Source organism: Gorilla gorilla, chromosome 21 (assembly GCF_029281585.2).
Source record: "Gorilla gorilla gorilla isolate KB3781 chromosome 21, NHGRI_mGorGor1-v2.1_pri, whole genome shotgun sequence".
In the NCBI taxonomy this organism is placed as follows: Eukaryota; Metazoa; Chordata; class Mammalia; order Primates; family Hominidae; genus Gorilla; species Gorilla gorilla.
In genome coordinates, this window is record NC_073245.2 from 44,164,761 (window position 1) to 44,178,339 (window position 13,579).

Genomic DNA, 13,579 nt, shown 5'->3' on the forward strand with positions numbered 1-13,579 from the left:
GTCAAAATAGACACATCAAAAGAAGTTTTAAAGATCTTTAGGCCTGAGCCTCAGAAGAAAAGAGGTAGACAATCCAGCGATATTTAGGAGGCAAATGGGCGGGACCAGATGACTTGCATATGGGAAAGATGGAAATGGGGGTGACGCTCCCCAGCTTCGAGTGTGGACAACCCAGCCAATGCTTTTAGCCCATTTGCATCTCTCTGCGTTAATTTCCCCATTCAGTTGAGTGCGTGTCCAAGGTGATGCATGTGCATTGCCTGCGTGTGAAACTGCGATTAGACCTTTCTGAGTATTTTTTGCTATTTGTTTTTTTCTATTTTGCCAACGTCAGCACTTCCAGTACGTTCATTTTATTTTGTAATTCTAACAAGCATTTATCATATGCAAGTCATCGAGTTTAGTTTAATTGCCACCTACTTTTTTTTTTTAACTAAAATTAAATAATACATGTAAAGCAGTTAGAACAGTGGCTGGCCCAGAGTGACCTCTCAGTAAATGTTAGTGGTCCTCCTCTCCCACTTAAAAATGTTTGCACAGCTCTGGGCATCATGGGGACTTTTTAAACAAATCAAGCCCTCTCCCGGGGCTAGTTTCTAGTTAATGAGGCTTTGCTGTTTTCACAGTGAGTAAATACACATTTTCCACCCCTTCTTTTATATTGTTTTAAATTTTTAATCTTGAAATATTAATAGAAAATAATTTTCTATAAATAGAAAACTGCAGGAAGGACTATAAAAATCCATGCATTTACCATCCAGATTTAACAGATTAATATTTTACCATATTTGCATCAGATATTACATACTAACTTTTAAAATAATTTTGGATCACAAAATAATAAACATTTTTAACCGACTTCATTATATATAATATATATAGTTTATACATAATTATTCAAATATATATTTGCATATAGTATATCTATACATACACTAAATACAAAAATATTCATTGAAACACTGTATATAATAGTATACAGTCATCACCCTTGATCCCTTAAATCTCCCTTGAGGGATGGTGAAATGAATGATAAAGCATCTATGGGATCTTGTGCATCTGTTGAAAGCAATGAGATAGGTCGAAATATCATGACATAGAAAGATATCTAAAACAGATGATTAAGTGAAAAACAAAATGTAAGATGGAGAACCTGGTATATTCATGTTCCCATTTTTGCCTTTAAGGAAGAATGTTTATGTTTAAGAAAAAGTATGAAAGGATGTTCATGATTCACCAATCTATCTTAGTGATTGATTGATTGACAGTTTCCTTCTCTGTTGCCCCCAATCGAGTACAGTGGTGGGATCACAGCTCTTTGCAGCCTTGAACTCCTGGGCTCAAGTGATCCTCCCACCTCAGCTTCCTGTGTAGCTGAGACCACAGGAACATGCCACTATGCCTGGCTAATTTGTTTTTTGTAGCAATGAGTTCTCGCTATGTTCCCCAGGCTGGTCTCAAACTCCTAGGCTCAAGAGTGTGACCTTGATTCAACAGTTTGAATCCTCCCACCTTGATCTTCCAAGGTGCTGGGATTACAGGCGTGAGCCACCGTGCCCAGCCTCAGTAATCTATTAACTCTGAAAACTGCAGAGAATTAGAACCAGGTCAGGAAACATTTATTTTAAACTTTATACATGTCTATTATGAATTGTTTCTACAATGGATAGGCCTTACTCTAATAATAAAATAATAAAACATTGAAAGGATATAGTTTTATAATAAAAGTGGTATAGCTCATGAAAATCAAATCAGAAGATTCAGAACAGTACAAAAAGAAAGAGAAACCTTCTCTAGGCATATTTTCTAGCAAAAACTTCTTACTATTTTGGTGTATTTCCTTCCAGGCTCATTTGTAGGGAATTTTGTTGTCATTCACCTTTGATATATAAATGATCCCATTGTATAAATATAACATTTTCTTGCACTAAACATTATCAGCAGTATTTTCCTTGTAGACTTTTTTTTTTTCGTTAACGAAAATATTCCACTGAGTAGGTTTCCTGGTTTTCTAATCCCCCATGCTGCAGGCATTTGGGAAGTATTCAATTTCTTGCTATAGTGACACATAATGCTGCAAAGGAACATATTTCTTCATAAACCTTTTACAGTATTTAAGATTTTTCCTTTGGATGGTGTCACAAAGGTGTAAATACTGAGTCAAGCCCATCTGGCCAGATTGCTTCCCAGAAGAGTCCTTTTATCTTTTTACCCTCACTGGGCGTGGTGGCTCACGCCTGTAATCCTAGCACTTTGGGAGGCTGAGGCGGTCAGATCACTTGAGGTCAGGAGCTTGAGACCAGCCTGACCAACATGGTGAAACCTGATCTCTACTAAAAATACAAAAATTAGCCAGGCATGGTGGCAGACGCCTGTAATCCCAGCTACTCGGGAGGCTGAGGCAGGAGAATCACTTGAACCCGGGAGGTGGAGGTTGCAGTGAGCCGAGATTGTGCCACTGCACTCCAGCCTGGGCAACAGAGTAAGACTCTGTCTTAAAAATAAATAAATAAAAATAAAATATTTTTACCCTCCTATTGACTGGTCCATTTCATCCCAACTCCCCAGTCCTGGGGACAATTGTTTTAAACAGCCATTTCTGAAATGACTGGGCATGTCTAGGTGAAGCAGATAGGGGCATTCATTATATGATTCTTGCAAATATTCTGTGAGTTTTGAAGTTTTCAAAATGAAAAGATTTTTTAAATGCCACTGACTTGATGAGGAAGCAGAATTTTGCCTTAGAATTAGCATTTCTTCCAATTTTCATTTTCCCCCATTTGCGTGCCTTTGAAATTATATATCTTCTATTACTAGGAACTTTGAGCTTTTTCCCAGATGGGGTCCTACCAGCTTTATTTTCTCTTTTATGTTTGTCCATATCCTTTACTTAGTAAATAAACAGTCATACTTTTTATTGTTAATTCATGTGGGATTTTCATGTGACAGAAACAGACTATTGCATTTCCTACACATCTTTTCTGTGGTCACTGATTCTTTAATTTTTGTATTGACATCTGTTCATTTTTATTTTCACATGCTTGTCCATTGGTTTACTTGTCCATTGGTTTCCTCTGTGATTTTTACCATCATTTCTAAACTAAGAAAAGTCTTTTTCTCCTAAATATTTTGCAATGAATCAGTTCTGTTTCTCTGTGGATTTATTTTGATTGTATGTTTACTCTGCTACTTGACCATTGGTCCATTGAGACCTGGTTTTAGGTTCCTCTCTAGAGACGGGAGGCTCTGAGGTTGGCTGACCCATCTCTCACCCCTTTCTTTTAGCCTCTGCTTCTCCTCTGCTCCTAAGGAGGCCCGCTGTCTCCTCCACAGCAGGCGGGAGCAGTGTGTGAAGTGTGAAGTTCTGGGAGTCGTACTTCCTTCATCTGAAGAGAGCTATTTCCCCTCTTCAGCCAGTAACTTACTTTGCCCCAGCATCCTCTTTTCCTTTTTTTTTTTTTTTTGAGACAGAGTCTTGCTCTGTTGCCCAGGCTGGAGTGCAGTGGCACAATCACGGTTCACTACAGCCTCCATCTCCTGGGCTGAAGCGATCCTCCTACCTCAGCCTCCCTTGTAGCTGGGACCACAGGCACGCACCACCATGCCCAGCTAATTTTTAAATTTTTTATAGAGACTGGTCTCACTATGTTGCCCAGGCTGGTCTCAAATTCCTGGGCTCAAGCGATCCTCCTGCCTTGCCCTTCCAAAGTGCTGGGATTACAGGCATGAGCCACTGCACCTGGCCTTCTCTTCTCCTATTTTTTTGTAGCAGCTTTATTTGGCCATAATATCTTCATATATTGAGATATATATTGAGCTTTACTGAGATATAATTCACATATCATACAATTTACCCAGTTAAAGCATGCAATGAAATGGCTTTTATCATATCCACACAACCATTACCACAATCAGTTTTGGAAAATTTCTTTTTTTTGAAACAGGGTCTCCCTATATTGTTCAGGCTGGTCTCGAACTCATGGGCTCAAATGATCCTCCCATTTCAGCCTCCTGAGTAGTGGATACTATAGGCGTGAGCCACCTTGCCCAGCTATTTTAGAACATTTTTATCATCTCCCCAAAGAAATTCCATACCCATTAGCCATCATCCCCTATTCCTCCCTAGACTCCTCTCCCAGGCCTTTGCAGCCACTTCCTGTCTCTGCGGATTTGCCTATTTTGGACATTTCATATAAATGGAATCATACACTACGCAGTCTTTTGTGTCTGACTTCTTTCACTTGGCTTGTTTCTAAGGTTCTTCTACGTTGTAGCATGGATCAGTACTTCATATTTCCTTTTGTTCTTTTTGTTTGTTTTTTTGAGACCAAGTTTTGCTCTTGTTGCCCAGGCTGGAGTGCAGTGGCGCCATCTTGGCTCACTGCAACCTGTGCCTCCTGGGTTCAAATGATTCTCCTGCCTCAGCCTCCCAAGTAGCTGGGATTACAGGTGCCCGCCACCAATGCCCGGCTAATTTTTTTGTATTTTTAGTAGAGATGGGGTTTCATCATGTTGGCCAGGCTGGTCTTGAACTCCTGACCTCGGGTGATCCGCCTGTCTCAGCCCCCCAAAGTGCTGGGATTACAGGCATGAGCCACCACGCCTGGCCTTTCATATTTCTTTATTGCCAAATAATATTCCTTGTATAGATATATCACATTTCGTAAAGTGGGTATACCATTTTATCCATTGATGGCAGTGGAGTTGTTTCTACTTTTTGGCTATTATGAAAAATGCTGCTATAAAAATTTCATGTACAAGTTTTTGTGTGGACATATGTTTTCATTTCTTTTTCTTTTTTGAGACAGAGTCTCGCTCGGTCCCCCAGGCTGGAGTGCAGTGGTGCAGTCTTGGCTCACTGCAACCTCTGCCTCCCAGGTTCAAGCGATTCTCATGCCTCAGCCTCCTGAGTAGCTGGGACTACAGGCATGCACCACCACATCTGACTAATTTTTGTATTTTTAGTAGAGATGAGGTTTCGCCATGTTGGCCAGGCTGGTCGCAAACTCCTGACCTCAAGTGATCCACCTGCCTCGGCCTCCCAAAGTGCTGGGATTACAGGCATGAGCCACCGCGCCCAGCCTGTTTCCATGTCTCTTGAATATATATCTAGGAGTGGATTTGCTGGTCACATAATAATTCTATGTTTAACTTTTTGAGGAACCTGTAAACTGTTTTCCAAGGTGCTGCATGATTTTACATTTCCACTACTATTGTTTGAGGGTTCCAATTTCTTTATATCCTCGTCAACACTTGTTATTTTGTATTTTTCGAGACAAGTTCTTGCTCTGTTGCCCAGGCTGGAGTGCAGTGGTGTGATCTCGGCTCACTGCAGCCTCGACTTCCCGGGCTCAAATGATCCTCCCACCTCAGCCCCTCAAGTAGCTGGGACTATAGATGCTCGCTTCCACGCCTGGCTAATTTTTGTATTTCGTGTACATACAGGGTTTCACCCTGTTGCCCAGGCTGGTCTTGAACTCCTGGACTCAAGTGACCTGCTTGCCTTGACCTCCCAAAGTGCTAGGATTACAGGCGCGGCCACCATGCCTGGCCAATACTTGCTATTATCTGTCTTTTTCATTATAGTCATCCTAGTGGATGTGCAGTGGTTTTGACTGACATTTCCCTGATGACTAATTATACTGAGCACCTTTTATGTGCTTGTGGCCACTTATAAATCTCTTCAAATCCTTTGCCCATTCTTAAATTGGATTATCTTTTTATTGTTGAGTTATAAGAATCCTGTATGTATTCTGGATACTAGTCCCTTATTAGATACATTATTTACAAATATTTTTTCTCATTCTGTGGGTTTTCTTTCACTTTTTGATAATTTCCGTTGAAGCACAGAAGTTTTTAATTCTGATAAAGTTGAATTTATCTATTTTTTCTTTTGCCATCTGTGCTTTTGGTGTCATATCTAAGAAGATCTGCCTACTCAAGGTCACAGTGACTTATTCCTCTATTTTTCTCTATGAATTTCATAGGTTTCCCTCTTATATTTAGGTCTGTGGGCCATTCAAAATTAATTTTTGGGCTGGGTGCAGTGGCTTATGCCTGTAATCCCAGCACTTTGGCAGGCCAAGGCACGTGGATTGCTTGAGGTCAGAAGTTTGAGACCAGCCTGGGCAACATGTTGAAACCCTGTCTCTGCAAAAAATAAATTTGGGCCAGGCGTGGTGGCTTATGCCTGTAATCCCAGTACTTTGGGAGGCTGAGGCAGGTGGATCACCTGAGGTCAGGAGTTCCAGACCAGCCTGGCCAACATGGTGAGACCCTGTTTCTACTAAAAATACAAAAACTAGCCGGGCATGGTGGTGCTTGCCTGTAGTCCCACCTACTTGGGAGGCTTAGGCAGGAGAATCGTTTGAACCCAGGAGGCGGAGGTTGCAGTGAGATGAGATGGCACCACTGCACTCCAGCCTGGGTGGCAGAGCAAGACCCTGTCTCAAAAAAAAAAAAAAAAAAGGTCTAAAGAAGACGTGTAGGAAAAAGATGCTAAAGAGGATACCTTTTCCAGAGAGGCTGAAACCACCCTACTCTGTTCAATACACCACGAACTGGAAGAACCATACATTTAGGGGAATTAGACTTGGAGTCAGAGACCTAGAACCTCTACCTCCCCATCTGAGAAATGCCCCAAGTAAGTCCTGGAGAAAGTCAGGTCTTATGGTCATTTCATGAGGTTTGGTACTGGGCGTGGTGGCTCACACCTGTGATCCCAGCACTCTGGAGGCCGAGGCGGGTGGATTACTTGAGGTCAGGAGTTTGAGATTGGCCTGGCCAACATAGTGAAACCCCATCTCTACTAAAAATACAAAAATCAGCTGGCTTGGTGGTGGGCACCTGTAATCCCCGCTACTTAGGAGGCTGAGGGAGGAGAATCGCTTGAGCTCGGGAGGCGGAGGTTGCCGTGAGCTAAGATTGCGCCACTGCACTCCAGTCTGGGCAAAAGACTACGTCTCAAAACAAACAAACAAACACATACAACAAGGTTTGGGGAAGCCATCCTGCTTAGTTGTGGGGTGAAGATGTTGAGGAAGGGGTATTCTGAATGGTGGTCACTTAACTTCTCTGAGCCTCCATGGTCTCATCTGTGAGATGGGAATAATTTGGGGAACAAATGAGATAATGTGTGTAAACATGCTCTGTGAGCTGCAAAATGCTGCTGATGTCACTGGTGGTGACGATGGTGATGGTACTGAGAGGCCAAATCTCAGGGCTGGGCCTTCCAAGGCCACCCTGACCCTATCCCAGTGCTGGATCCCTTTGCCAATATTCCTACAAAGTGGCCGCCCAGCCTGGACCCCTCTAATGACAGACAGCCTAGTGTGTCCTGAGATGGTTGTTCTGTATTTGGTTCCTTTACTTGTTAGAACCACTCCTCTTGAATTAAAAAAAAAAAATCATAATATAACACAAAGGTTAAAAGAAAAGAAAAGAAAAACCGTAGTATAATAGCTATGCCAGGCACTGGAAGAGGCACAGTATTTAACCTTTTGAAATATCCTGTGAGGTCAATATACTGCTATGTACCCCCATTAAAAGGTGGGGAAATAGGCCCAGGGAAGTGAAATGGCTTTTCAGGAGCCCACAGCCAGGAAAGATGCAGGCAGGATTTGAATCCAGGCCCATCTGACTCCAGAGCTCACACACACGACCGTGGAGCTATTTCGTAGCCTTCCCCATCAATTCTCAAGCAAGGTCTCAGTTCAGTCCTGGGGACTTTGTGGGGCAGAACGCACCCTTTTTGTTCACGCTGACCCTTGACCACCACCCTCTCCCAGATGTTCACCTCACCAACGTGGCTGTGCAAAAAACATCTCCCGACTACCACCCAAAGAAGGTGAGGAAGCCGGGCTCGGCTATGCACAGGTACAGCCCTCTGGCGCCAGGTCGGGGTGGGGAGGGTGGAGTGGCAAGGAGCCCAGGACAGGCCTGTCTGAGCCTGTGTTCACCAGTGAGGCAGGCCTACCCATCCCACTTGCAGGGCTCAGGGCAGGACTACAAATGGAGGCCCACATATGTGTCTCAGTATTTAAAAGTTGCAAATCACACTAACACACACCTAAACAAAATATGTCCTATCCTCCTACCTTGACAGATATCTTCTATTGGTCAATGGATTAATCGATTAATGTAATGTATCATACAGATATATTTTATCTCTCTATGTAAAATAACCTGCAAGGCCGGGTTCAAATACAGAATTCTCAGACTTCTCAGAGTCAAGGGCCAGATCAAGGGGACACAGGAGAGCAGGTCCCCAGCTCACACCTGTTCCCTTCTCTTCCCTCCCCAGCTCCATCCCACAGTGGGGCCCTTGTGCATACACACCCCTGAAAATGGCAGCCTGTTGGTCACTCCTTGGCCTTGGGATGCACACATGGTCAGTGTGGTCTGTCCTTAGCAAGTCAGGCTCAGAAAAGGGGCCTACGCAGGCCATGTGGGCAGGGACTTCTGGGGTCCTGCAGAGCAGTCCTCTTAGACATGAAGAATTTTTGCCCCTCAAAGAGGGGCACACCTAGGGTCATCCTAATTACAGGGCTCAGGGCTGGGCCCCTCTTGCCCAGGTCTAAGGGAAACACTGAGAGCAATTGTGTAAGGGTCCTAGCAGGCCAGGTCCTGACTAACTGAGGCTCCTCTCTCGACCCGGCTGCCCGGGGCCCAGGGCTGCAAGTGGATGCTGCAGCGCTTCCGGCAGTACCTGGCGTCCAAACATGGGCCCGAGGCAGTGGAGACACTCTTCAGGGACATCGACAACATCTTTGTCAAAAGCCTGCAGAGTGTGCAGAAGGTGATCATCAGTGACAAGCACTGCTTCGAGCTGTACGGCTACGACATCCTCATCGACCAGGACCTCAAGCCGTAAGTGGGTGGGTGGGAGAGCCAGGAGGTCATAGTTTGCATACTCGGCACCCAGACTGCCCAGGTTTGAATCCCAGCTCTGCCAATTCCTAGTTGTATAACCTTGTGCACACTTACATTTACTGTGCCTCAATTTGCCCATTTGTAAATGGGGTTGGTCGTGACAGGATCTATCCATAGGTCATTATAGGATTGTTATGAGGAATAAGTGAGATATAGTCTGTAGAGCACTGAGGACCGAGCCTGGCACTGGGAGGCCCTTCCTGATCATCTGCTGGGTCAGGAATTCTCCCCTATACCAAGCAAGAAACTTCCCCTCTGTAAGTCTTGGAGCTTTGAAGATGCAAAGAGCCATATAATGGAATATTGTTACAATGTCGATCTCTGCCAAGACTTTGATCCACTCCCAAGATGCCCGTGGAGGAGGTTGAGCTGACGAATAGAACAAGCCTGACCTGGCAGGGACCACCATGATGGCCTCACATGATGCAACAGGACACAGAAGCCCAGTGAGGGTCAGGGAGCTTGAGGTCATGTAGCAAGTCAAGGGCAAAGCCAGGCCCAGGGTCCAAGGACCTGGGCTGAGCTGCTCCCCACCAGCACTGCCAGCTCCAGGAGCCAACCCCCTATTCAGGGTCACCATGTAAGTGTTGAGGGGCTTTCTAAGCCAGGAGGAGGAGCCCTAGAGCAAGACCTAAGTCAGGCCCTTGCTCAACGGAAACAGGATCCTGGCACCAGCAGGTCTCTCTCCTTTGCCCCCTGCAGCAGGATGTGACTGCTGGCATTAAGGTGGGCCTGGTGGAGGAATAAGCTGTGGCCCATGCTTGGACACCAGCTACTGCAGGAAGCACTGGAGCATCCACTTGCAGCCCTGGGGCCTGGGTAGTCAGGTTAGGGGAGGGACCTCAGTTAATCGCCACCTGGCCTGCTGAGACCCCTAAACAATTGCCCTCAGTGCTGCCCTTAGGCCTGGACAAGAGGGGTCCAGCCCTGAGTGTTGTGATTAGGATGACTCCAGCTGTGCCCCTCCGTATGGGCAAAAATTCTGCAGGTCCAAGAGGACTGGCTGCACAGGACCACAGGTGGCTACGTCACCTCTCTGGGCCTGTTTCCTCATTTGTAAAATGGGAAACGCCATGTCTACCTCTCCAAGTTGTTAGAGTAATTTACCAAGATAATTTGCTGTGTAGTGGAAAGGGGCTTGGTCTCCCACAGACCTGCTGGGTGAGCCCTTCCCTCTCTGGGCCCCAGCTTTCTGTCTGTAAAAGGATGGGGTTGAACAAGACAAGAGGTGGCTAGTGGGAGGTCTTTGGGCTGCTTTTGGCCTGCAGATACTTTGAATTTGGCCTTTAGACTGTTTTTGTTTTTAATTTTAACTTATTGACAGGCTCTAAAATTTGGAAGATGTTTACATAAAAATCAGAATTACCAAGTACGGTGACTCAAACACCTATAATAATAATACCAACTACTCAAGAGGCTGAGGCAGGAGGATGACTTGAGGCCAGGGGTTCAAGGCTGCAGAGAGCTAAGATTGCACCACTGCTCTCTAGCCTGAGTGACAGAACCAGATTCTGACTCTTTAAAAAAAAAAAAAAAAGTCAATTTTTGGCTTTTCTGGAAAAATCAGATGATCTCGCAATTCTGGACTCACATTCCCACAGGGCAGCACTCTCCTGGGGCTGGCCACAGCCACCCCTTTAGACTTGGAATGCCCTCTCCAGCTCACCACAGTCTCCACCCCTCCCCACTGCTTCCCAACCCCTGACACAGCAGGTTGGGTGCCACCTACAGTGTGCAAATTTTCACTAAGAAAGGGAAGTTTTTCTTGCATTCACATCTCTATTGGAAGAAGGGAAAACAATAACACCACGAAAGCACCATAATCATTCCTATGCCAGCTTTCTACATTTGAGTTACCTTTCTTCAAAGTGGAAAGGTGGCTCCTGCCTGTAATCCCAGCACTTTGGGAAGCTGAGGCGGGTGGATCACCTGAGGTCAGGAGTTTGAGACCAGCTCGACCAATATGGTGAAACCCCATCTCTACTAAAAATACAAAGAAATTGGCTGGGCGTGGTGGCAGGCACCTGTAATCCCAGCTATTCAGGAGGCTGAGGCAGGAGAATCACTTGAACCTGGGAGGCAGAGGTTGTAGTGAGCTGAGATCATGCCATTGCACACCAGCCTGGGCGACAAGAGCAAAACTCCTTCTTCAAAAAAAAAAAAAAAAAAAAAAAATGGGGGAGGGGGCTGGGCACAGTGGCTCGCATCTGTAATCCCAGCACTCTGGGAGGCTGAGGCAGGAGGATGACTTGAGGCCAGGAGTTTGAGACTAGCCTGGGCAACCTAGCAAGACCCTATCTCTATAAAAATAATTTTAAAAAATAGAAAGGTAGAGGGAGTAGCCTGGATTGAATTGACGGTGGGGTCCATGCATCCATCTAGCCTCTCAGTGAAATTCTAGGGGCTCCAGGGACCGAGTAACCCTAAGACTCTCTACTCCCCTCCCTTCCCAGGTGGCTCCTGGAGGTCAATGCGTCCCCATCACTGACAGCCAGCAGCCAGGAAGACTATGAGCTCAAGACCTGCCTCCTGGAAGACACCCTGCATGTTGTGGACATGGAAGCGAGGTGAGGGAGGGCAGCCTTGATCACATGTCCTTGTACATGACAACTGAGGCTCCCACCAAGGAAGAGGGGGAGCTTAGAACCTTGGGGCCTGAGTGGCCCTCAGCGATGGCTCTGGCCTGCCCCACCACTTTATAGATGGAGAAGCTGAGATGTCCACAGAGGGTGGGGTCCTGACCCAAGGACTTGACCTCTCTCCAGGGCAGAGCAGGGCCCACTACAGCTTTCTGAGACAGTCCAGCAGGATTTCCTCGAAACCTCCTGACTGTGGGGCTCTGGACTAGTCACATCACCTTTCTGAGCCTCAGCTTCCTCATCTGTAAAATAGGAAATGCCATGTCTACCTCTCAGAGTTGTTAGATTAATTTACGAAGATAATTTACTATCTAGTGCCTAGCTAACAGTAAGTGCTCAATACAAAGCTATTGTTTTAACAATGTGCAATAGCAGAAAAAAAAAAAACTCAGAGCTACTTTTAGGAATGGGTGAATCCAGGTGCTCAATGTTGGCTGGTCTATTCTCTCTCTCTCTTTCTCTCTCTCTCTTTCTCTCTCTCCCTCCCTCTCCCTCTCTCCCTCCCTCTCCCTCTCCCTCCCTCCCTCTCCCTCTCCCTCTCTCCCCCTCTCCCTCCCTCCCTCTCCCTCTCCCTCCCTCCCTCTCTCCCTCTCCCTCTCCCTCCCTCCCTCTATCTCTCCCTCCCTCCCTTCTCTTTCCTCTGTATTAGCTTTTCCCCAATTATTCCAGCAGAAGTTTGAGGGCTGATTCTCCTTGCTGGTAACTGGACACATTCCCATTCCTAAACCACTCATTGTGACTCTGCTTGACCAGGTATAGTTCTTGTGCCCACCTCCTAGGGAGTGGGGTCAACCCCACGTGAGCCATGGGGTGAGGGAGGGAGGAGTGGTTCTCAAAGGAAAACCCAAGGTACTGTTGGACTGAAAGAAGGTGAAATGGATGCTGAGCAGGCAGAAACCTCAGGTATCCACTATTCCTACCATCACCTATTCATTCAACAAACATTTGAGCCCTGCTCTGTACCAGGCCCTGTGCCATACCCTGCGGACACAGTAAGGAATACAACAGAACTGGTCCCTGCCTTTATGGAGTTTAAGGTCTGAGGAGGAAAGCAGACTTTAAACCAGAAATCACAAATAGTGGCTGGGGGTGGTGGCTCACGCCTGTAATCCCAGCACTTTGGGAGGCCGAGGTGGGCAGATCACTTGAGGTCAGGCATTTGAGACCATCCTGGCCAACATGGTGAAACCCCATATCTACTAAAAATACAAAAATTAGCTGGGTGTGGTGGTGTGCGCCTGTAGTCCCAGCTACTCAGGAGGCTGAGTCAGGACAATCACTTGAACCAGGAGGCAGAAGTTGCAGTGAGCCAAGATCGTGCCATTGCACTCCAGCCTGGGTGACAGAGAGAGACTCTGTCTCAAAACAAGAACAAAAACAAACAAAAAAAACAAATAGGGGCATGTTACCAAGAGCAAGTAGGAGGAGCCTTGGGGGAAAAATGGGAACAACCCCTCAGAGACCTACATAGGCACCTGGGAAACAGCCAATGAATGGTTGGGAAAAAGGACTTCTGAGGGACGGACATCAGTTGGGCTCAGGGAGGGATCAGTGACCTCACTTGGGTCTTAGGGCTCTGCCAGGTGAACCTTCATTAACCCTATGGGCCTCCTTCCTGTCCAGGCTCACGGGAAGGGAGAAGCGAGTCGGGGGCTTTGACCTCATGTGGAATGATGGCCCTGTTAGCAGAGAGGAGGGGGCTCCTGACCTGTCGGGAATGGGAAACTTTGTGACCAACACACACCTCGGTATGTAGGGCCAGGTGGGGAGTGGGCACAAGGGATGGGGTCATGGGAGGTACCAGGTAGTCTAGGAGGCAGCTTGGGATAGTGGTTAGATTGTTTGAATTCAATCTGCAACTTACCAGCTGTGTGACCTTGGGCAAGGGACTTAACCTCTGTTCCGCGTTTTTAAACTTGGTTTCTAAAAAGTGAAAACTTTCCCTGATTATAAAAAAGGGATTCACACTCATTGTAGAATATTTGAAAACTAGAGAAAGAAATAAAAAA

General features: G+C 46.0%; 1 protein-coding gene across 3 annotated transcripts in view; it reads left to right on the forward strand.

The window, feature by feature from the left end:
- TTLL9 (tubulin tyrosine ligase like 9) overlaps positions 1 to 13,579 on the forward strand; it is a 75,779-nt gene that overhangs the window by 56,754 nt on the left and 5,446 nt on the right. For all 3 annotated transcript variants that reach the window (XM_031004827.3, XM_055373275.2, XM_055373277.2), the window contains 4 exons: positions 7,788 to 7,846; positions 8,672 to 8,868; positions 11,385 to 11,498; positions 13,194 to 13,318. In XM_031004827.3, the coding sequence (XP_030860687.1) occupies positions 7,788 to 7,846; positions 8,672 to 8,868; positions 11,385 to 11,498; positions 13,194 to 13,318 (495 nt within the window). The remainder of the gene's footprint in view (positions 1 to 7,787; positions 7,847 to 8,671; positions 8,869 to 11,384; positions 11,499 to 13,193; positions 13,319 to 13,579) is intronic.